Source organism: Podarcis muralis, chromosome 9 (genome assembly GCF_964188315.1).
Source record: "Podarcis muralis chromosome 9, rPodMur119.hap1.1, whole genome shotgun sequence".
NCBI lineage: Eukaryota > Metazoa > Chordata > Lepidosauria > Squamata > Lacertidae > Podarcis > Podarcis muralis.
In genome coordinates this window covers 39,423,321-39,448,318 of record NC_135663.1, presented here as the reverse complement: position 1 = coordinate 39,448,318, position 24,998 = coordinate 39,423,321, and the positions used below count along the sequence as shown (strand labels likewise).

The window sequence follows — 24,998 nt, the reverse complement described above, 5'->3', positions numbered from 1 at the left end:
GACTGAACTGCCGAGTTGTTACTTATCTGCAGGATATGGAAAATACAACAAGAAAGGACTGCGGAAGAGTGGACTCCAGTTTGTACAGGATGGTGAAGGAACCAAGCTGGTTCACCATCGTCATAGGAATACTAGCAATTGGCATAACACTACCTAACAACCAGGTACTCAAGGTGCCGATCTTACAGGGATGTATCTGACTGGTAAGTTGTTGTGAAAGTGCAGTGCCAAGCCAGCTAACTCTCAATAGGCTTCCTCAAAACTATTTTGTGGAAAATGGATCATATTCTTCCTAATGCACAAACCCTAGGAAGTACTGACCCTTTTCAGAAACAAGACACATCACTCTGTATGCAGAAGAGCCTCTGTCAATTTAGTCCGAATGAATGTAAATTCCTTCACTCAGTCTGCTAAATTTGTGGAAAGTCTACTTTCATTCTTCTAAGCGGTTTGTGATTTTTAAAAAATTCTCGTTTTTCATTTTTTCGGCACTAGACATCTAGGATTGACAGTGAGCTTTCTGTACATCCTAAAACAGAAGTGTGTGATCTTCACCCACAACAGTGTAACACATACATCTCCACCTACTCACACCATGCACAGCATGGGTAAAACAACAGGTATGAAGCAATCACAGGATACTAATCATCAGGGAGGAAATAGCGGGGCAACATCAGGAGAAAGAGTGTTTGATTCTACCTTAAAACTAGCTGTAACATCACGTCTTCACAATGCAAGCTGATAAGTGTTCTGAACAATGCCAGGGACACCACACAGAGCTAAAAAAAAAAAGATAAGCAGAGTCAAAATCTGTAAATCTCCATGCTTTCCTAAGGTAAAACATTATTTTGCATTAAAGCAGCTCACAACCTAAATTTTAGCATTTTTGAGAGATGAGATGTATGTTTTAGTTCACCTAGATAACATCGTCTGACAAATTAATTTAGCATGCCACAATAAAGCCAGATGTAAGATGTAAGCCAGATGTAGTATAGATATATACTATAATCCTTTCAGTAATGCAGTAAGGGAGAGAAAATTCCAATTAGTCAAATATGAATTTTTAAAGAGAACTGAAATGTGATTAACCCCAAACCCTCACGTAAGTATTTTTTTCTCTTTCTTAGACAGAATTATTATACAATCATCATACACAGGGTCAAATTCTGTTGGAATGGTATCATGTCATATGTCTGGAACACTCTGAAAGAGCTGGAGGCCTTTTAAGAAAAATGGTTCTGTTCCTCAACAAATGTAGAAACTCAGGTACCAGTCAGGTACCATCATATATTTTTTCATCAAAAATGGCTTCCTAAAAATGGAAAAGGTTAATGGTTTTATGCACACCTTGCATAGAACCATTAACACTCATGCCATGTTACCAAATATATTTTATCTGTAGTTTACTAGAGGATAAGGACTAAATACAGTGGTACCTCTGGTTATGAACTTAATTCGTTCTGGAGGTCCGTTCTTAACTTGAAGCCATTCTTAACCTGAGGTACCACTTTAGCTAATGGGGCCTCTCGCTGCCGGTATGCTATTTCTGTTCTCATCCTGGGGCAAAGTTCTTAACCCAAGGTACTACTTCCAGGTTAGCGGAGTCTGTAATCTGAAGTGTTTGTAGCCCAAGGTACCACTGTATTGGGAAAGATCTATTGTGAGAGCCACTGTATTTCACTGAAGGTAGTGTTTAGCTGCATCTGGAAGTTTGAATACTGGGGACTTGGAGTCTATTTAGATGTTTAGGATAATTCAGTGCACATGATGCATTCCTTGATTAACATCAACATTTCAAAATCACCCCAGCTGCTGAAAGCTTATGGTAGGGATAAAGTTGCTTGCATTCTGTGGTGCTATACTCAAATGGATGACATTATCTGCAGCTCAGGTCATGTTTTCCCACTTCCTAAATCAAGGAAGTGCATCTCAAGCCTCTCTAATGGCAGCAGTTCTCTAAAATCGGCTGAGCACAGAAACGCCTGACCTTCAGCCCTGAAGCACTATAGGCACAAAAAGGGTTTCCTCTTCCTGTCAAGTTAGGCATGATATCCTCAAGACTATCTCTTCTGTTCCTATTCTTGTACTGTGTGAATCACTGCTGCCTACACAGCCGCACAAAGAGGTGAAGGCGGACTGCTGCTTTGCCTAGAGTGCCAAGCAAAATTACATGCATAGCCTTGTTTGAGAGAACCATTTGAGGCACTTGAAGAAGTTTCACCTCATTGGTTTGGACCGCAAGGCAGAATTAAATGAAAATTCATGTGGGAAGATTATTGATTAACAGGACACTAAAACTGGATTCTGTAAAGGAACGTCATAAATGGGGTTCTGTTATTGTATAGAGTTTTTGTTCTTGCCGAGTGCTGTAATCTGTTGAAGCTGTGGAGAATACAGTGGTACCTTGGGTTACATACGCTTCAGGCTAGACTCCGCTAACCCAGAAATAGTACCTCAGGTTAAGCATTTTGCTTCAGGATGAGAACAGAAATCATGCTCCGGCGGCGCGGCGGCAGTGGGAGGCCCCATTAGATAAAGTGGTACCTCAGGTTAAGAACAGTTTCAGGTTAAGAACGGACCTCCAGAACGAATTAAGTACTTAACCTGAGGTACCACCGTACACTGATCAAAATTATGGACCTATAGTTTAAAGGAATAGGATGTTGGGGGGAGTGACCAAAAACATTCATGGAGAGAAACGGGGGGTCTTAATTAGTTCATTAAGCGAAAGGAAAGCTGTTTTATATGTGTTCCAAGTGGACAGAAGCGCTTGCACGTTTAATCCTATCAGGTATTGCAAAACCTTCCTGCAATAACAACAGTGCTATGGTAACGTGCCGAAAGCTGTGGGGATGGTTTCTATACTTGGCTAAGTTATACAGCAGAGAACTCATTTAGCATCACTGATGCATTTTGGCAGCGCTCCTGAGTTGCTCGTGGCTGGAGGATTCTTCGCAATACCCACCCCCTCTTGTCTGTGGAACAAATAATTATGGTACAGGAGAGACACACATTAGCAAGTTGTAAGCGACTGAAGCTGCTTGGGAGTTTTCAGAGAGTTAATCTGTTTGGAGCGAGAGTCACAGCCGCGAGTACATGCAGCTATGTGCATGCCCTCCACTACGTGGAAATGTTTATTTGGCGCAAGGTGTCGTCCTTAATACATAAACGTAATACACACGTTGATCATTTGGCTCTGCCTGCCTTTCCACCCATATGCTGGAGTGCATCCTCCATCATTTAATACTGAGTAAGTGCCAGCCAAAGAGGGGATCAGAAGTGCAGCTTGCTGAATGCAGACCGCAGCAGGTGCTTCAAGATTAACCTGCTTGCGAAAGGAAGCTCCTATTAGATTAACTATTTCTGTGGCTTAATTAACATGCCACCATTATTTTCAGAAGCGGCTCTTGGCAGTCCACTCAATACCACAGAAATACTTTTATGTTGCAAAAACCAAAGGAGTGATCAAGCTGGCTGCACTGATAGCATTATATTGACATCATACTGAGCAACATCTGAATCCTAAGGCAAGTGTTTTGATGCTGCATAGAGGGCCACTTCACTCTACCTCCCTAAACTGAGACAATGAAAATACGAAAGCTTGCTTGGGGACAAGCGAGTAACGTTTTGGGAAGGGGGCGAGTGACTACTTCATAAGTCTGCATAGTTAATTTCGAACACTCAGAAATATGGTGTCATTAAATTTTTATAAAAGCCTGCTTCTGAGATACACACTTCTGCAGTTGATTACTTAACGCGCGGGGAATAACCAAAAAACAAACTCCAATTAAATGGCAAGAAAAACACTCCAAAACTCCAATTCGGTTTTATGCTGCTGCAGGGCTGATTTTACTGCTGACTCATTGATTTTATTGTTGTTTACATTAATAGTTTTATTGTTTTAATTGTTTATACAATTAAATTTTATTGTATTGCTATGGTTGTTTCTAATGCAGTGGAGTCGGCTTGAGGACTTGGTATAGGCGAAAGAGACAAGCAATAAACTTAAAATAAAGAAACAAATAAAATAAACTCAAATTAAGTATCAAAAACGAATTGCAAAGAGGCAGATACGACATCACACCCAGCATTAAAATAGCAATTTAAAATACTAATACCAGTTCCATGATTTATCTGAAACAATGTTATATTCAGACGGCTGAATTCTTTAGAACCTCCAAATTTGTTTCAATGGAAATGTTTCTGCCTCTCACGCCTTCGGGCTGTGGCTGTGTAAAGGTAAAGGTAAAGGTACCCCTGACCATTAGGTCCAGTCACAGACAACTTGGGGGTTCTGCACTCATCTCGCTCTATAGGCCGAAGGAGCAGGTGTTTATCCGCAGACAGCTTCTGGGTCATGTGGCCAGCATGACTATGCCGCTTCTGGTGAACCAGAACACCGCATGGAAACACCGTTTACCTTCCCGCCGGAGCGGTACCTATTTAGCTACTTGCACTTTGACATTCTTTTGAACTGCTAGGTTGGCAGGAGCTGGGACCGAGCAATGGGAGCTCACCCCGTTGCGGGGATTCGAACTGCCAACCTTCTGATTGGCAAGCCCTAGGCTCTGTGGTTTAGATCACAGCGCCACCTGCGTCCCCTTAAAAGTAAAGGACCCCTGACAGTTAAGTCCAGTCGCGAATGACTCTGGGGTTGCGGCACTCATCTCGCTTTATTGGCCGAGGGAGCCAACGTTTGTCCGCAGACAGTTTTTCCGGGTCATGTGGCCAGCATGACTAAGCTGCTTCTGGCGCAACAGAACACCAAAACCAGAGCAGCGCACGGAAACACCGTTACCTTCCTGCTGGAGTGGTACCTATTTATCTACTTGCACTTTGGGGTGTGCTTTCGAACCATACACACCATATATTTCAAGCACATTCCACCCACAAAAAAAGAATCATGGGAACTGTAATTTGTTGTGTCCTGGGAATTGTAGATCTGTGAGGAGTAAAATACAGTTCCCAGTATTCTTTTTGGGGGGCAGTCATGTGCTTTAAATGTATGGGGTTCACAGCCTGTGATAGAGGAACTGGGTAACAATGAATACGCCACCCAAAAGCAGAATTTATGCAGCTCAAACTTCAGATGGGAAAAAGTTTTCTAGATGTGCAGAAACTGCTAAGGAGAGAATGATTCTTATATTGGGGATTTGAACTGAACCCAGTCTGTTGTAGATTCACTGGGTGAGCTTTGGTACATCACTTCCTCCCCCAAACATCCCAGGTTATCCCCTGCTCCCACCTCCTTGCAGCTTATTTCATTTTATTCTGTGGATGCCCTGGATGTTGTGTCATTCTGAGGTGAGGAGAAATTCTGGGACAAATTCCCAGAATGCCCCTGAAAAAAAATCATCATATGGGCCACTTGGTGAAATAAAATGGTAGTTGTCATTGCAATATTATGTAAGAGATGAAACTGGAATTTTCCTTATTTTCTTCTTCTTCCCTCCATTTTCCTTTTTGTATTGAGTCTATTAATTTGTAAGCTTGAAAACAGGGCCAGTATTGTTTGTAGGTGTGAAGTTTTTCAAGAAATTTTAAGCACTTCCTAAAGAATATTAAAGTGGCTAAATTCACAAAGGCATAAGCAAAATAAGCTTGCAGTTGTCTAAAACAATCCCACAGAATAAAAGACGGCCATGTTCCTGTTATTCTCATCTCACCCGAAATGGAGTGTTTATGCGGCTTGTGAGGGTGTCCAGGATGTGCACATTCTCATGGCGGTGCAGCAAGATGAATCGGAGGAAGATCTGTAGTAAAGCAGGTTCTGAAACACTACGCAAGAAGAGATCCAAATAGGCAGTTGTAGTCATTACTTCCTCCACAGTCACCTGGAAATGAATACACAAATGATTACAGACCACATCAACTTTGCAGCTCTGATTATATAGTCTATGTGACCTCCACAACGACCTTGCAATGGGATATATAATAAGCACAGTTTGTTTGTTTTCTGTGGGTCTAAGCCAGCATACATAAAAACAAACATTGGTGTGCTAGCTTGAGTATTTTGATTAGCTAATGATAGTGGCAGTGCTAAGCTAGGAAAGATGGATGCAAACAACCGAACCATTGCACAGTTATTTGGAACATTCTCTTCCAGTACTTGACTTCCTCTTGAAGATGCTGTTTGCTAAACACCAAAAGGTCTGCTATTTGACATTCAGAGAAGGTGCTTGCAAGAGATGCAGGGTTTTATAAAAATCCTCCTGCTGCATTATATGTGCTCTCTACTTTTCCTGACTCTAGCTTTGCCCATACTGTGCTATGAAGAAAAATCACACTTTTCCAATCAGTTGGAACAAATTCTTGTGAACATGTTTCTTCCAGTTCAGTCAGTCACACAGCACACCTATTTCTTTTGTCTGCTACAGATGTCAAGGAGCACAAGGTAGCCTACGAAAGCTCACTTTGTTTGTAGCAAACCCCCCCCCCCCACCATAGATTGTGCCACTACATGTTGCCACTTGGTTGCTGCACTAAGAGACATCGGCAGATTTCGACATCCAGTTAGCTGAGGTTTATTGTAGACACCAATAGTGCCTGGTCCCAGAAGAAAAACAGATTTGTTGTAAATACCCCAAATAATGGAATTTATGTACTAGCTATAAACTTTCAATTACACCTCAGCCTCTTGTGGTGAATGTTCCGGTTTCTACTAGTGAAACAAGTTACTTTACTAATGCAGTCCCTAGGTCATTCGTCAGTAGGTGTCTGATATTTTAGATCCAGCCTTTGTGTTGTGCACCAAAGGGTGCAAAGTCAGCATTTTCAAAAATAGTTACGTGCAAGCTTAATAAGCTAAAAAGCACAGATACAAATACATACTGGTCTGCCTATATGAAAAGGAGCATTAACCATCTTTTGTTTAGTATTCTTCATTGGATAAATGAGGAGGGGTTTTTTTTCCCCTCCTTAAGAAAAAATCAGGTAAAGGAGAGACTCCAAGCTGTCATTTAAGAGCTAAGAGGATTTGGAAAGTACTCCAGTAGATGGTTTTGCATAAAAGGCGCTCCCTCCCTCTCTCTCTCTCTCTCTCTCTCTCTCTCTCTCTCTCTCTCTGTCTGTCTTTTCATGCAACACATTAGCCGTTTTGTTAAGCAGTTTAAAGATTGTAATCAAAAACATACGTATTAACATCAAAGACCTCAACTAAAGAAAACTACTTGTTAACACTATGTTTACGTTCATATTTACATACTAAATAGCATCTAACGACTAACCTGTGGACTACATTTGCTTCAAAAGTTTGTGCTATTACTTCTGCAGCCTATTTAGGCGTTCACAGTCATATGATTAACCACAAGCTACCACAGATGCAACATGAGCAGTTTTCATTATAGGTGCATTCCCCACCCCCCTTAATATAAGTTCAAAATAGAAACAAATAAAAGCACATCCAACCATAAAAAACCTGATCACCTCAGTCTTCCTCCGAGTTACATTCATCCTCTAGAGCCACCGTTATAGGCTTCTCAACTTAAGCAATTTCAGAGAGGAAAAGACCATATAATGTATTCTGTACCCTGCATATACTAGATTGACAGTCCTCAGCAATACATTATTTATGAGAGAGGGATGTACACTCAGCACTCTCCAAATTGGCTTGAGGACCTGGTTCCTGAGCAAATAAGCTTACAGCCTAACCTTGATTCCAACAGCAGTGTATACACATTTTTAAAAGCAGGAATGAAGAGCTGAGCAGGCCCGGGCTTTGGTTGCTAGCAGTTTCCTATGAGATATGTGTATGTGTGTTTGTTTCAAACCTTATTGAAATGCTCTCATATACACAACAGATGTTATTTCACTTAGCCAGGTGAGAGGGCAAGCAGGAGTTACAGAGGCCTCAGAGCATTTAAATCTGTAAACGCAACTTCAGGTGAGGTCCTGATTGTCGGGAATCAAGCCCTCCTCTCATGAGAAGCTGGCAGCAGTCCCAGGCACCCAGCTTGAGTTCCCTGTTGATCTCCCTGGCTGCATTCCCCAGCAGACGCAGGCAAGATCTCGATCGGCGATTCTTCTCAAACGTGAGAAGAACACACCCCTCTTTCCTGCCTCCCCAGGCAGGGGAAAGAGAAAGACAGAAACGTATTTACATGCTTTTATTTCTGTCTTTGCAGCGTTACAGAAAACATGACTGCACTCTTCAAATTCCAGCAGTCGACTCACAAACTCCTCCTGTACTTCCTGTACATCTCATATTACACTCTGAGATAATTCTGGTGCTGCGCACTGTGAAATGACTGCCCCTCTGTTCCCACAGCAGTCCCAACATTCCCATGTTTACACTTCAAGCTAGGACTTTGCAGCTGCATTGCTTCATTATCGTAACACTGATAACCCACAAATTCAACATGCTCTGTACTCAACAAAAGGGTTTTCTACACTAACGTGCCTCGTTAGAAGCTGCCTCCAACATGAATAAGCAATAACAACAATACTCAAGATCCTTAAAAAAAGGAAGAAGATGAACAATAAAATCACCAGAACTTCAAAGAGGAGCGTAAGATGCAACTTTTGTTGGGATAGAAGTCAACAGCTACAAGATGAGCAAGTCCCTATGTGGACATCTTTAAGCAGGAAACTGCACAATACCCTATTTGTACATAGAGAAGAACACACCACAGAATACAGGCAGCCTTCCTAACCTGGTGCCTTCCAGAGATCTGCACTGCAGCACTCATCAGCCTCAGCTAGTGTTGCCAATGGTCAGGTAACATGTAGTGCTAAACACCTGGAGGGCACCAGGCTATAATGAAAAGGTAAGACATTCTGCAGGCAAAACTTGCTAACAGTTTGGAGGAAGTTGTGTTGTATACATAAATGTTGGTTGTCTATAAACGTTTTTAAAGTAAGGTAAAGGGACCCCTGACCGTTAGGTCCAGTCGTGGACAACTCTGGGGGTTGCGGTGCTCATCTCGCTTTATTGGCCGAGGGAGCCGGCGTACAGCTTCCGGGTCGTGTGGCCAGCATGACTAAGCCACTTCAGGCGAACCAGAGCAGCGCACGGAAACGCCATTTACCTTCCTGCCAGAGCGATACCTATTTATCTACTTGCACTTTGACGTGCTTTCGAACTGCTAAGTTGGCAGGAGCAGGGACCGAGCAACAGGAGCTCACCCCGTCGCAGGGATTCGAACCGCCGACCTTCTGATTGGCAAGTCCTAGGCTCTGTGGTTTAACCCACAGCACCACCCACGTCCCTTGTTTTTTAAAGTACAACTGTACTTTTCCAGAGAACTTGCAACAGTGGCTATCTATTACAAAAACTTTTGAAATGGAAATGCTTGCACTGGGGAATTGGGGGGGGGGGGAGCCAAAAGCAATATTGAATGCAAACACGGGCCAGGCTCTTGTCACCACCGCTGACACAGCAAAGGACTAATAGAAAAGAACAATAGGAATAGCAGAAACAGAAAATGCTGCAGCAGCTGTCATGGGAGAGGAGGAAGATTTAGGAAATGGGCTGAATTCGCCCTGTTCCCAACACTTTAAGACGGGGGTGGCCAAAGTGTGGCACATAGTCAGCATGAGAAGGAAGGACTATGTCATGCCTGGACAGGACTATGAAGGCTTGCACAATATGCATAAATCTTAATTTCTGCAGGGTCAAGCTTATGAAACTACATTCATAAGGAAGATGGGGGAGGGGACAGTGGGTTTTTTACTGTGAGAGATTAATATTTTATTGACCTGTTTCATATTCTTCAGTCACAAAATGCCTGGGCAAAAAGAAATGTTTTCAAATCCATCCTGAAAGTTAGTAATGATGGAGACAAACACATCTTGTTAGGAAGGATACTCCACAAACTACAGTCTGGGTCAAAAGAATCCTTTACACATGTAGTAGGAGCTTTCTGCTCGCAGAACAGCACATTTGGATTCAACACAGGCTACAACTGAAGTGCGCTAACTTTAATTTACAAGGTCTGATCAATCATGGTTTACAACAGCTTCCGCCTGTCTGGTACCCTCTAGGTATCTATCATACCTGACCATTAGCTGTGCTGCATGTAGCTGATGGGAGCTATAGTTCAAAACATCTGGATAGCACGAGATGGCGAAGGCTTGTTTAGACATTCTAGATGAGGAGGGGCCTCCTGCTCTGCAGAGGATCATAATTAACCTGAAGGATCATGTACACAGCCTGGTAATACTCTGGATTCAGCTTTGTTACTGAAGACTTAAGGTGATGACAGTGTCTATACAAATGGTTTTCATTTGTTGCAGCTATTCATTTATTTACTTACAGTATTTACAAACTACAGTGGTACCTCGGGTTAAGTACTTAATTCGTTCCGGAGGTCCGTACTTAACCTGAAACTGTTCTTAACCTGAAGCACCACTTTAGCTAATGGGGCCTCCTGCTGCCACAGCGCCGCTGAAGCACAATTTCTGTTCTCATCCTGAAGCAAAGTTCTTAACCTGAAGCACTATTTCTGGGTTAGCGGAGTCTGTAACCTGAAGCGTATGTAACTCCAGGTACCACTGTACACTATGCCAGACACACCTGAGGCAGTGTCCAAGCTTTAAAAGCTAATAAAAGTCACTATACTCTATCCGACCAAGGCTGCAGCAAAACACTACCATTCCCATATAAAAACCTCAGCAGCAACAGAGCTTCTGCTCACTCACTGATAAAAATGGTTTTAAAAGCAAGGGAGTTTTTACTTGCTGGCAGAATGACATCAGGAATGTCCTTTGGGAGGATGTTTCATAGAGATGGTGAACTGTTGGGAAATAGCACTGATACTTGCTCAAAACAGTTTTACATGAGTGGAGAACTGAAAACAGAGACGACCTTTCCCCTTCTGTTTGCAGTGGAAGGGAAGGACCTATGGGAGGATACATCCCCTAAGGTGTGCCAGCTATCCCCTTACATGGAGACCTTGCCATATTCATTCTCCGGCAGCCCTGAGGATTTATTATTGTAATAAAAGGGCTAGCTTTGATTACTGCCTGGAAGCTGCAGCAAATGCTGAATACTCTTGCCTACCTTTTTGTTGCAGCAGGGCAGCGGGGGGGGGGGTGTAATTTAGGCAGCATATAATGTGGACCGAGTTTCCAAGTACAAAAAGTTGAAGTCTTATAGCCTCAAATGCAGAGTAGCTATGGCATAAAGGTAAAGGACCCCTGACAGTTAAGTCCAGTCGCGAACGACTCTGAGGTTGTGGCCCTCATCTCGCTTTATTGTCCAAGGGAGCCGACGTTTGTCTGGGTCATGTGGTCAGCATGATTAAGCTGCTACTGGCGCAATGGAACACCAAAACCAGAGCAGCACACGGAAACGCCGTTTACCTTCCCACTGGAGCAAAACCTATTTATCTACTTGCACTTTGACGTGCTTTCGAACTGCTAGGTTGGAAGGAGCTGGGAACAAGCAACGGGAGCTCACCCCGTTGTGGGGATTCGAACAGCCGACCTTCTGATCAGCAAGCCCAAGAGGCTCAGTGGTTTAGACCACAGCACCACCCGCGGCATGCCTTTTGTCAAATGAGGATCATATTTCAAGGATGACCCAAGCCAGTGCTATATTCCTGGGAGGTCCAGCTTAGGGTGCCCTGTAGATCTGCACCAAGTTGTAATCTGTTATATTATGTTGGGTCTGTCACCTTTTCTTTCAGCTTGTGGTAGCCTTAAGTCCATGCTTCAACTTTCAGTACTTTAGCTTTTTACACTAACTTTCAAGACCTTGGGCTGCATGGATTTTTTTCCCTTCCCACTTGCTGCATTTTATCTTATTGCTAAAACTAGTACTGAGTAACTTGTTTTTACAAAAGTGGTATTTAATTTTTTTAATACATGGACTCTATCTCTCAGTCATGAGAAAGTTGCTTAGATAAAATGACATCTGCCTTGAAACAGAAATGGCTTTAGCCAAGGGAATATCTCACTACGTAGCTACAAAGATGTAGTAGCCCTGGAAAAGGCATCATATATGTGCTGTATTAGTACAACTGGAAGCTGGTTACTTTCAGACTGTTCGTTGCAGTACCTTCTGCTTAGCAAAGCTCCCAGAAAGTTCCAAATTCAATCTCTGGTATATCTAATTAAGAGGGGACAACTAGTAGATGATAAGAAATATGTCTGCCTGAGACCCAGAGAGGGACCATCCATCAAATTGGATAATACTGAGCTAGATGAACAAATATTCCAGTATAGACAGCATACTAGGTTCCATCCTTTCCTCCATAGTCTGTGTGAGCATGCTGAGATGAAGAGTGCACGGAAGCAGAAGATGATGGTCCACATCTGTTCACACACGCATGTCTAGTAGGAGTTCACACTTCAAAAGTCACTTAACACATGCAAGTTCCAAAAGAAAATCAAACTTTGTCCTATCTGCCAGCCCTCTGGTTTCCAGCTGCTGTTGCTGAATGCCAGGCTGTCTCTTATGTAAGACCACTCTCAGCCCTGATCTGATTATGGATGAGGAGGCTGATCTGGTCTGTATCACTGAGACCTGGGTGGGTGAGCAGGGTGGAGTAACTATAAAGTAATTACAATAAACAAGACTGCAAGTGTATTTTGTAGGCTGAATTTCAGAAGAATGGAAACTCCATATTTCTCCACCAGCAAAATGAGTTCCAGAGAAAAATGGGACAAACTATGGCCTAACAGTTATACAGCAGCCTCTGTCATTCAAAATTCAGTATTCTGAAAATCAGTGCATCCTCACCAGATTAGAATACTATTATAACGTGCTTCCATTTAATTTAGTAAGTTGGGGGGGGGGTTGCTAGAGATAGAAATTGGGTGAGATCTTGAATGTCCTTTTTTCTAATTTATCCATTCTATATATATATTAAAAAATCAGGTGGGTGAGAGAGATAGAAAACACCATCAAGTCAGTACAAATTACTTGGTGATTACAAATGGTTTGGTAACTTAAAAGAGTTGTCCAAGAATAGGGAAAAAGTGTTCCTTATCTGGGTCAGCCAGAGACTGTCTATCCTGAATGCAAAGGTCATTATTGTGTAAGTGTCACCTGCTTAGTATTTAAACAAGTTTATGAAAAAAGCAAATAAAGTGAAGAATCCACATGCATGTTAACTCATTTATATCTGATTGAGCATTTTGCTTTCAGCCACCTCTTTTAGTTTCCCCTCAGATCCACTAGATGGCACACTCCAACCTTCTCTGTCCAAGATGTTAAAAAAGATACAGCAAATGACATTGCTAAAAATTAACATGTGATCAGCATACATTGGGGTAACAAGGGCAAAAAATGATCTAAGAATACAACCACTTTTAATTAAATCCAGTAATGGATGAGAGTTATCAGCTGTTTGATGTCATCTGTCTCTTTATGATAACAGCTACAGTTTTGGCTGGGGGGTAGGAGGGGACCCCAAACATTTTTTTTATTATAACAATTCTTATTGGGAGGTTCTAATAACTTACCACTGAAGTGGTTACACAATCATCTGAGGAGGTTTTACATCAATCCCTCTATTATTTCCCCCCTAACTCAGGAGGTCCGATCCACACAAAATAAGAATTTGGCCTTTAGTGTTGTGACACCAATGCTTTGAAATAGCCTCTCGCGGAATATTAGATGAGCACCATCTCTGTTGTCTTTACAGTGCCTTCCTCTTTCAAAAAAACCTTTTTAAGTTGAGATCCTTCCCAGTCTACATATGTACTGGAACTGTTTATAAGATGCTTTGTTATTGTTTTATAAATTATTGCTTGCTTCCCTGCACTCCTCTGGGAAGAAGTGTGGGATATAAATTTGATAAATAAATGTTATATAATTCTAGTGCTAGATTAGACAATAAGCCATTTACAGTGCAGTCTCGCTAATGTCTACTCAGAAATAACCTCAATTCAATAGGACTTACGCCCACATAAGTAATGATTACAGCTGCAAAAGTAGATTTTTTAAAAACAAAACAAAACACCATGCTGAAGTGAAAAAGAACCACTGAGGTTGGTGGTAGCTCATCTCTGGAAGTGGCAGAAGTTCTAACTGAAGACATTCCGCTGATGTTAATATATTTAATACAAGGAAACAGAAGGCACTTTTAAAATTCTACATTAATTACTAGACAGTAAATTTTATTCACAGGGGACACTGTACCCTTTGACGACTTCATCTATAATTTGTCTTACCAGTAATGAAATGATCACAAGTTTCATTACAAACTGGCCTTTTGGACTTTGGTGTTTATTTTTCCTCCTTTCTTCATTTACCAAAGCTTCAGTTAGAAGAAGCATGGGTATTTGTACCATCTGGCCATATAAAATAAAAAAAGTGCTCAAACGTACTTCCCAGAAGTACTGCTCAAATGTTTCTTTTTTCTTTTTAGTAGAACTTAACCACTTAGAACAGGTAGTTCTGGTGTTCAAATCACACAGAATCATGGAAGTGTAAAGTTGTGAGGGATCACAAAGATCATCTATTTCAACTCCCTGCATTTCTGATCCAGATGCAGGGAAGTCCTTTGAAGGTACTGCTAATGCCTCGGTTCACACTCACTCCTAGGATTTATTTATTTTTCCTCATACCCAGAAGGAAAGTTTTGTTTCTCTGCAAGTACATAAACCATTTGAAAACACGTACATAGACATTTAATTTTATTTGTACTTGTTTTGTGCCAACATGGTGATGAGACAAGAAAAGAAAGAGCTCAAAAGTCTTGACAGGTAAAGATGACAGGACACACTGACAAATCCAAAGGAAATAAGGACACTTTTTCGGCAATATTAATAATTCTATTAATTATCTACATGGCAGGCTGAACTGAGAGCCTTTCAAATGCTAATGAGACTGTCACAGCAATCTCTCATTTAAACAGCTGAAGTGCTCATGCTGAAGCAATGCGACAATGCGCTGCCGAAATACCACTCCATGCTTCAGATGTGCTGCCAGGCCCCAGGTTAAGTTCTCCCCCTCGAGTTTGCCAAAGCATAACTTGATAAGATTGATGGATTGCAGTTGGAATATATCGCATTCATTTAGGCAACACATCCAAAACATGTTTAAAATGGGAGGGTGTCATGGATCGATGCTGCAGAGAAAGAAGCTGTGAAGATATAGGGCAGATCCCTGTCCCTGAACTAAATCCCACAGGAAGGGGATCTGAGGAACTGAGGCAAATAGTCACAACAAGAACCATCCTCACAAAATAAAAACGAGCAAAGCAAATACTGACAAATCACCAGGTCCACTCAAGAGTTCTTAAGGAATTCAAATGTGAAACTGGGTGAGTGAGAAGAAAAATGGCAAAAGCAATTCAATGACACCTGCGAGGGAGATCCTAATTTCATGGATACTCTCATGGGGTCTGAACTGGCCATGACTGACAAGGAACAAGACCTTGGGGTCATAGTACATAGTTTGATAAAAACATTAATCCAGTGTATGACAGCTGTGGAAAAGGTGAATGCCATGCTAGGGATCATTAAAACGGGAAAGAAACTAAAACTGTCAGTGCCGTAGTGCTGTTATACAAATCTATGGTGTGACCATGGTTGGAATACTTAGTGTACAGCTCTGGTCACCTGATACTGTAGAACTGGAGAAGTTTCCCAAAAAGGCAACCAAGGGGACAGAGCAACTCCTCTATGATGAAAGGTTACAATTACGCCTGGGCAATATTGATATATCGTCCGGGACCGGTATGTCCCCACAGACTGTGATGACAGCGTCACTCAGTGGTATATCACTGGTGAAACCATCACCACTCTTGAGTACCTCTGCCTCCAGCATCCTGAGGGAGAAAAGAACTAGCTGAGAGCTAGAGGCACTCAAGCGGCAGCAGTTTCACCAGCAATATGCCGCCATCACACTCTGCCCAGGCAGAGGGAGAATCAAGCTGAATCAGCGAGGTGCCGATACAGCTTCTTCCTTCCTCCGCTTCTTTAAACTGCTGCCCTCACCTCAGCCAAGCACTTTTACAGAGCTGCCGACCTGCCATCGGCTCGCAGTGGCAGGATGGGGGCTCCGTTAAAGTGCTCCCCCTCCCCAGCTGGGAGAGCCCTGCCCCCGCTTGCATGTGGGTAGGAGAGGGATCGGGGCTGCTCAGCTGGGAGTACGAAGCCTCCACTTCCCAGCTGAGAGATCCCCAGCCCTGCTTGTACACGAGTAGGAGCGGGATCAAGGCTGCTCAGCTGGGGAGCACTAAGCCTCCAGCAGGATAGGGTGCCTTGCAGACCACGCCTGGGAGGGTGGGCTGTGTCATTCCTCCTGGGGTGAATGACCCCTCACCGGAAGAAAGAGACTGCGCACCTGCACGAGCAAAGGCGACGGCAGTCAAGTGCATGGAGCCTAACAGCTTGGCTACTGCTGCTTGGTAGTCTTCGGGGAGTGGATGGCAAGCGGATAGGGTAGCTCGCCCGTCCCCCATGCCAGCAAAGGCAGAGGGAGCTTGGCAAGGAGCCCCAAGGTCCTTGCTGCTTCAGTGCTGGGGGCAGGAGCCTGTCCATCTCCCCTGGCTGAGCAGCAGGCTGATACCAGCTGTACTGGCCAAAGCCCGCAAAGCACTGGGGTGAAAGCACCTCAGCTCCCACAATGAGAGCTGCAGCAGTTTCACCCAGCATCAATGGAGCTTTCTTCAAACCGCCATGTTTGGTTGGCGATACACCACAATGTTAAAAGCCCAACGTCGCCCAGCCCTAGTTACAAGTTTGGGTGCTTTTTAGTTTAGAGGAAAGGCAAGTAAAAGGTGAGATAGCAGAAGTGTAAAAAAAAAATTGTGCATGATGTAGAAGAATTGGATTTTAGAACTCTGGGACATACCAAAACTTAATGGACCATCAGTGACTACTAGCTGCAGTGGCTATGTTCTACCTCAACTGTCAGAGGCAGAATAGGGAGAGTGCTGTTATGTTCAGGTCCTGTTTACTGGTTTCCCATAGGACTCTGGTTGGCCACTGTGAACAACCATTTTAAGAATTTTATCAGCAAATCAATTTAAAGTCAACTATTCAAATATACTCACTTCGCTAGCCGAACTACCTGCCATGTTTCTCTGAATTACTATTATTTCAGCCAGGCAAACATTTTGTATTTGATTATAGATCAAATAGCAACTTAAGGGATGTGACTTTCTGCTGCTATATCAGCAGATGTCTAATGAGTAATTCAAGTAAAGAAACTAGGCTAAAGTAGTTATGCTTAGACTGGTCCATCTTCATCACACGCGTAATATTCTTAAGACACTGAAAATGGCTGATTTTTTTTAAAAAAAAAAAAACATACGAAAAACACTGACCTTATGCAATGCTGGGGCCATAACTGGTACCAGAAACCCATTATAAATGTAATTCACAAGCTGCATCCGAATCAAAGGATGTGCCACCTAAAGAAGTGAAAGGAGAGTGATCATGGGATTTCAATCAAAAAGGCATCTAGAGTATCAAACTTAAGTTATGATTTAACATATTTTTCTGAAGTTCACAGAAAAATTAAATAGTAATAATTAACCTCTGATAAAAGTCCTCCAACCATCTTTACACAAATGAAGAGATAAACTATAGCTTATATCCTATGCACAGAACCCTATTAAATTCAAGATATGCTTACTTGTGTATATAAGCATATGTAGAACTGGGCAGTATATTTAAGGGAAATTAATTCATATGTAAGCAAAGATCAAAAGGCTCATATCCCTATGTCATACAATTTAATGGTGCAAGATGATAGATTAATAGCCACCCAAGTGTACATTACAGCCTACTGAGGTCATTTTAGAATGGCCAAGCTACTATTAAATTTATCAAATTATAGTGAAGCAACAGAAAAACCATTATTTATGTTTCAGCTTTTCAATACATAGCAACATTATTTCAATAATTCAAACAAACAAGTTTTTCCGCAACTACTATTCTGTAGTGAGAGAAACACAGAAACAGACCACGTGAGGCACCTGGTGACTTTTCTGGCAAATACACTTTTTCAAAAGCCTTTTTATAATACAATACATTTAGTCAACTTCATAATAAATGTTTGCTATAGAACAGACAGCTTTCTGAATTTGGAAGTCAAAAAGAAAGAAAGGCAAAATGAGGACCCTTTCCCCCTAAATGAATCACTTTTGTAAAGAGAATAAAAACAGGAATTTTTCTATATTGCATATACAAACACTTCCATCCTGTATTTTCACTAATGAAACTGAGCAAAGTTGCATAACTCAGATAGAGCTATAGATACTGAACAGCCTTGCTGCAATAAGAATCCTAAGCACAGCATCAAAGAGATATAAAATGTGATTTTATCATTAGACTGGAGAAGAACAAAGACTCAAAAGAGCAAAAATCTAATTAAGAAATAATCAAGAACAAAGAACATGAGAAGACCAAACAGAATTTAATTTAGATTCGTGAAACATACTTAACCTCCTGATCAGCTCAACCACAATGAAAATGGTTCACAGCTATTGGGGTGCATTTGTGTGCATGCATCTTACTGTTATGAGAACCTGATCATAAACTAGCATAATTAGCCCAGACAACCACAATGTTCTGTCTGATAAATGAATCTTTGATTTTAGAATCAATAAAGGGTGTTCAGTCAACCATCTTTAGGAAGAGGGCAATGTTAATAAAAAGAAATATGTATCTGATTTATGAGGAATATTTGTTATGTAAATCACAATTATTAATATTTGCCTATACTCGCAAGAAACTTGCTCTCTCTTGAAATCAAGACCGAGTAATTAATTATATGAACTGTAAGTAATCACAGCATAGGGTTTGATTCAACTATGCCCCTAATGTGGACAGAACGCCTTCTGTTCATCAAAGAGCATTTGATCTTATTAAGACCTCTGGCAACAGAAGGGAATGACAACTATTTCCACCCATTTCTCCTTCCCCCTCCCATGCTAGCTTCCCCACTGTCCCCTATACATATATTTGGAAAGGAAGGAGAGGGGTGCAGGGCGGAAAAGGAATCAGCAAAAATTGCTTTTTGCTCGCCTTTTGCTAGCAGAGGACATGGGGTTAAAAATCCTCCAACAAATGGAAGAGAACAAATGGACATCATCCACATATTTTAAAAGGCTGGTTTCATAAGCAGGCTTGAGTCCAGTACCTGTATTACAGCATTGCAGAACTCGAGGGAGTTCATGAATTGGACAAGAGCTGGAGAAAGAAGCCAGTCGTCTTTCAGCAGACAGTGCCATTCTTCTCCTTTGTCTTCCAACTTTGTAGGCAAAGATGAGTATAGGCCACTTAAGCCCGTGGCTAGCACCTGAATTGAAGAACATAAAGGGAGGGGGAGAGAAAGCAACTATTTAAACATAGTGTTTGCATCATTGATAAGCTTTTCATTAAGACAGAACTGAGATTTCTTGGAATATAAGCAAACAAGTTAAGTAAACAAACAAAGAGAACTAGTTGTTAAGAGCACTAAACATCGAAAGGGAGACACATGTATGTAAACTATCAACAACATGTGGGCAACACACAGGATACTGAAATAAAAAAGTGGCTCCCTTCTTTGCATCTGCTGCAAGCTTGAATGTTTGAAAAGTGTAAGATTCACACTTCCAATGTAAGCACCTGTGTAGATGCAGGAAACACATTTGATGAGTATGATGTAGGTTAGCCGATAGATCAGGTATGGGAAACCTTTGACCGTCTGGATGCTGCTGAATCAGAATTCCTATCAGCCCCAGAAAGCAAGGCCAATACAGCCAATACAGTGGTACCTCAGCTTCAGGTTACAGACTCCGCTAACCCAGAAATAGTACCTCGGGTTAAGAACTTTGCTTCAGGATGAGAACAGAAATTGTGTGGCGGCGGCACAGCAGCAGCAGGAGGCCCCATTAGCTAAAGTGGTGCTTCAGGTTAAGAACAGTTTCAGGTTAAGAATGGACCTCCGGAACGAATTAAGCACTTAACCCGAGGTACCACTGTAGTAACAAGCATTGTAGTTAAACAACATCTGGAGGGCCAAAGGTTCCCCACACCTGCCTTTGTGTTTGTATAGCAGAATTTGTTGCTCTAGATCAGTGTTTCCCAACCTTGGTCCTCCAGCTGTTTTTGGACTACAACTCCCATCATCCCTAGCTAGCAAGACCAGTGGTCAGGGATGATGGGAATTGTAGTTCAAAAACAGCTGGAGGCCCAAGGTTGGGAAACACTGCAGATGTTTATAACAGCTCAGCTTATGTGATATATGGTTGATTTAACACAAAAACGGAAGGTGTGCTTGTTTCCGCAATTTGTATTTTTCATCTCTTTCTAAAATATAAACTGTGGGTGTCAATGAAAACAACGTACTCACAGAAGAGTTTATGTGATTTGTTCTCACAGCCTTACCACCACCTTCTGCCTAGAGAACAGTGCTACTTCTGGAACGGATATACAAAATCCATGCTCAGTACACTAACCATAACTGTATGTTTATACATGTCGATCTATATTACTATGAATGCAATTGACCCTTGGACCGACACAAGCAAGACTTACTAAATAATACTAGGTGGAACATTGCAGGTTTTTCTCTGAATGTAAATACCCAGTCTAGGCAGAAGCCATAAAAGGAATTATGTGGTTGTTGTTTTTTAAAAAAAACCATTATAGTTATTGACGGGAAGTGGTGGATGTAAGTTCTTAGCCTTATTCCAACAATCAATGCAAAGACATGGGAAGAATAAATATTACGAGTCATGCAACTTTAGTTTTACAAGAGCCAGTTAAAGCTATTCTACTTGTAAATCATTTTGAGTACTGGGATGATAAGCCTGATTTTCTAGAGGCACCAAGTTGAAACATTAATTTTTTTTGATTGACAGGCATAAAAAGACTGCCAGTGTGTGTTTCTCTGCATCTATTATGTTCTTTACTCGCTTATTCCATCACCCAAGCTACAATTAACAGAGCTGTGGGGGTGAAAAGAAGCTATAGTCTGTCAGAGTAAACTTTTAGAAAGACTAACTATAGCAACATTCCTGCATGGTTGGGTTGCACGTTAGTCATGTAGACAATCCAATAAATACACAACAATTTTATTCCCCAATGTAGCTAGTGAAGACAGCTACTGTTTGCCAGTAGTGGTATTATTGACAGTTGTCAACTTTCTTCCTATCCTGCCCCAAGTAACCTTTAAGTTATTTCAAAAGGAACAAGAAAAAGTAGAATAAACAAAGAATTATTCCCCAAGTATGATACATTGCTTTTCTCTTCCCTACTCATGCAGTTCCCCAGTTAGGAAAATGCTTCAAAAGTTAAGGTAACCCCCAGCTTGCCCATGCAGCAATTTTGACCTTCCACTCTGCTTATCCTCTGTTTCTTGCATGATGTCAGCTCTGCACAGCTCATCCATCAGATATTTAATATAGTATTGCAGGATGGCTGCAATCCACAGTACTCTAGACGTGCTCAAGGGCATCCCTGCACACAGGGGGCTGCTGAGAAGTCCATAGCATTAGAAGGGCTGCCCTGCTTTTTCAACTAGTTGAAGTTTGCATAAGGGCACACATTCTGGAATGGCCTAAGGTTGAATGCTTGCTTCTGCACTCTAGCTATCATTATTTTAATTACAGGGGAGGGATTTTGACATTCAGTACAATATCACGCCAAGCTTTCTTTTAATTGAATCAGAATTTAGATTATTTTATTACATTCACGGGCAAATAGCAGTGAAAGAAATCCTTTAATCATTCTGTGTTTTTTGCCTGAGTGAACGATGGATGCTAACCAGATCCCTGCGGCATCATTCTGATTTTTCGCGAAGGCAGTATAGAACTCCCTGAACTGCAAAGATCAAACTCACAAGACCAACACATTATGGGTCTTTAAAAAGTGAGCAGCCCTCAGGAGCGGACTCTGATATTTTATTATAGACTTGGGCTAGCTACCTTTTACACACTAAGACAATCATTCTAATTAGGAATGTGTTTTGTCACTCAAGGCCCCCAACTGTTTGAAGGTTAATACAGCTTGCTTTAATCTTCAGAGTAAAAAGTCATTCTAAAAATTAATTGGCAAATGTAATTATGGAAGTTACAGCATGGATCTAATAAGGGTATCTACCTTGGGGACAATTTTAAAAAATGAGTACTCTTTAGATGTATCAATTTAAATGAAGTCAACAAGAAAATGTCTATGCTAGAGACTTATTGCTCAGTGCTTGCAAGTAAAACTGTAATCTTGATATACATTTAAAGAGATTCATTAGAAACAGGGTAGAAAGTTGTTTCATAATGTGCCATTCAATTGTTTACATGCTGTGACCCACGTTGTCACTCTCGACACACACTCTTCCAGGAGGATCTTTAAAATGATGTCAAAAAGGGCTGAGGCTACTATTGTGTTAATTTTAGACTAAAACTTTCCTTAACTATGCAACTTATTTTGAGCCTATCCGATTTCATTTCTTTGTATAACAGGGCAGTGGGGGAGAAAGAAAAGCATTCTCAGATATTTGGACCTACGTGCCCGTTGTCCTGGAATAAAGGGTGCCACCTTCCCTTCCCTACTGCCACTTCCTACCTGCTCTGCCAGTGCCACGTCCTGCTGCATTCGCCAATGGCAGAGAAGCACCACTGTCATTGGCACCAATTTTTGGAAAAATCAGGGTGATCTGGACGAGATCTTGCCCAAAATCACATGAGATATTGTATTCTCCGCAAGACTGGTGCCAATAGTAGTGATGTTTCCCTGCTGCTTGTGGAGGCAGTGGGGCTTCTGCCACCTGAGGCAATGGCCTCACCCTGCCTTATGGCTGGGCTGGTACAAAAAGTACGTGAGAAGGTTTGGATCCAGACATAGTTGAAACGGAAAGCAAATCAAGTCATTACCAATTTGCCCCATTGATTGCAGCATAGGAGCCAACACCTAGGGGACAAGGTCCCTTTGCCCCACCCCTCTAAAATATTTGAAGGGGCCGGGACCCGGCAAAGTTGATGGGCATTACCATTCAGACAGTGTGCATGCACCGCATCTTGTGATCGATTGTGCTTGGTGGGGCCTACCTGCCCCCCCCCAATATTTCATTCAAGTTGGTACCCCTGGATTGCAGTAGGAACAAATTTCAACTAACTTAGCCCAACCTAACGACACTCAGGAACAAGCTGCATCAGGCAGTTGCACCAACTGTTATCATAGCAAGATCAACTGCAAAGGAAGATCAGTCCGGTCTTCACTGGATCATCTTCAGTTCAACACTTTGTTCCAGTTATGTCTAATATGGCCACCACTAGAAACACAGATACACAATTAATCACTTCATTCCAGCATTATCAAAGTGCTCTCCCTTCTCTAGCTCCTTTCCCTGCCTAATTCTTTTTGACTGATATGAACCACTTTCAAAGTATTTGTCTGAAAAATCCAGATATGCATATAATAAATAAATGATGAAGCAGCAGGTCAAAGGATAGCAGGAACTGAATGGAGGCAGGGAGTAGAAGCAGTAAGTGTGAAGTTAGCTTGGTTTGAACGCTGCTAGTTTCTGACTTGAAAGAATAAAAAGGATTCCTTTGGGAATCACCTTCCACGAACTCATAGGAACTTATGCAAGTTGGCATGTGTGTCGTTGTGATAGGTAGGTGGTGGAGCAGAAGGAAAAGAACTAATTCTTGGCTACTGTGAGTTCAGTAAGATTGAGTTGTAGCGAAATAGTTTGATTTGTTTAAAAACAAAATGTAACTAGCTTAACTGAAGCATAACTGGAGAGATTTTTGAAAATTTCAGCACTACAATTTTAACACCTAATGTAAATGTTTTATTCAAAAAACTGTCTGATCTTCAAATGGCACATTATAATACCATGTTAACGTTGGTATACTAATACCAATGTTAATTAGACCCAAATGGCCACCTAAATATCATACTTTGATACTTTGATATTATCCCCACTAAATGGCATGTATTTAGTCCCTAATTTGTTCATTTTGCTCCTGATAAGTTTTCAGTTGAGGAGCAAATTATAGTATAAAAATGACCACAATTAAATACAGACTGGTTCAGAAAGATATATCCTCCTGATGTCACCACTTCCCACTTCTGCAAAACCATAACAAAACGTACCAAATAAATTCAGTTCTGCTTTGTTGGTGGGGAAAATATCAAGGGGGGGGGGGTTCTTTAGAGGGTAGGGTCAGAAGAAGCAACTTACCGGACAGAAGTAAGTGTTTTCTACTATATGATTAGCAACAACATTGTTTTCTGCAGAAAGTGACATTATAAAAAGCAGTGCATCACGAGCCTGTTGGCCCACAGTCCCTTCTCGATGAATGAAAGGAATCAAGAGAGAGAAAATTAGGAAGTTTGCAGCTCCTTGGTCCTCACTGGTATGGAAAAAGAGTTCTAAAATAGATGGATCTTTGGCTAGGATTGAGCACAGCTGGTTGAGAAGAACCACCAGCTCAGCTTCCACGGCTGGTGTAGTAGTTCCTGAGCAAGAGCTCAGCAACATCATCAAAGGTTTCAAGATGGGCTTGTGATGCAGCAAGGGCTGGTGGGACTGAGTGACAAGCATTTCATACATCTTCAACTGTTCGATTTTCATCTCATCAGTGAACTCCCGTCTGAGACTCCAAAGGAAGAGTTTCTCCATGATATTCTCGGTAACAACGAACTCCAGGATAGGTCCCATCGCAGCATCTTTTGCTTGTTCTTCGATTAACAGGAAGAGCATGTGTTCTACGTAATTCTGCACAGTGCTGGCCTCATCAGGAGGAATTGCCCCATATTTTGCCTGAATATTTTTCAAAGGGTCATGCTTCTCTAATATTTTCACCACCTAGAGAAACGTGAAACACATTCTCGTTATCAGAATGAAGAGGTTCTTAACTAACCTTTTAACCGAAATCCTATTTTTCACTAAACTCAGTCTTCAAAATTGCTAGACTGAATCAGTGCTTTAAGCTCCCAATGTAAAAACATCTACTGAACAAAAAATCTATTGAACAAATGCAGCAAAGTGCCTCTCAAAATGGACCTCAAAATGGATTGCAGCGATTAATAATTTAATCAAGTAGCAAACAACTTATAAATTAGCAATAGGAATTAATTTATGAAAACACATTTAAACAGCTCAC

General features: G+C 41.6%; 1 protein-coding gene across 2 annotated transcripts in view; it reads right to left on the bottom strand.

The window, feature by feature from the left end:
- The window catches only part of FHIP1A (FHF complex subunit HOOK interacting protein 1A), an 82,946-nt gene that overhangs the window by 17,811 nt on the left and 40,137 nt on the right, over nucleotides 1-24,998 (bottom strand). For both annotated transcript variants that reach the window (XM_028745004.2, XM_077934093.1), the window contains exons 3-7: nucleotides 24,074-24,700; nucleotides 19,043-19,201; nucleotides 17,223-17,309; nucleotides 5,667-5,834; nucleotides 700-779 (exon numbers count right to left, since the gene is read on the bottom strand). In XM_028745004.2, coding sequence (XP_028600837.2) covers nucleotides 700-779; nucleotides 5,667-5,834; nucleotides 17,223-17,309; nucleotides 19,043-19,201; nucleotides 24,074-24,700 — 1,121 coding nt within the window. The remainder of the gene's footprint in view (nucleotides 1-699; nucleotides 780-5,666; nucleotides 5,835-17,222; nucleotides 17,310-19,042; nucleotides 19,202-24,073; nucleotides 24,701-24,998) is intronic.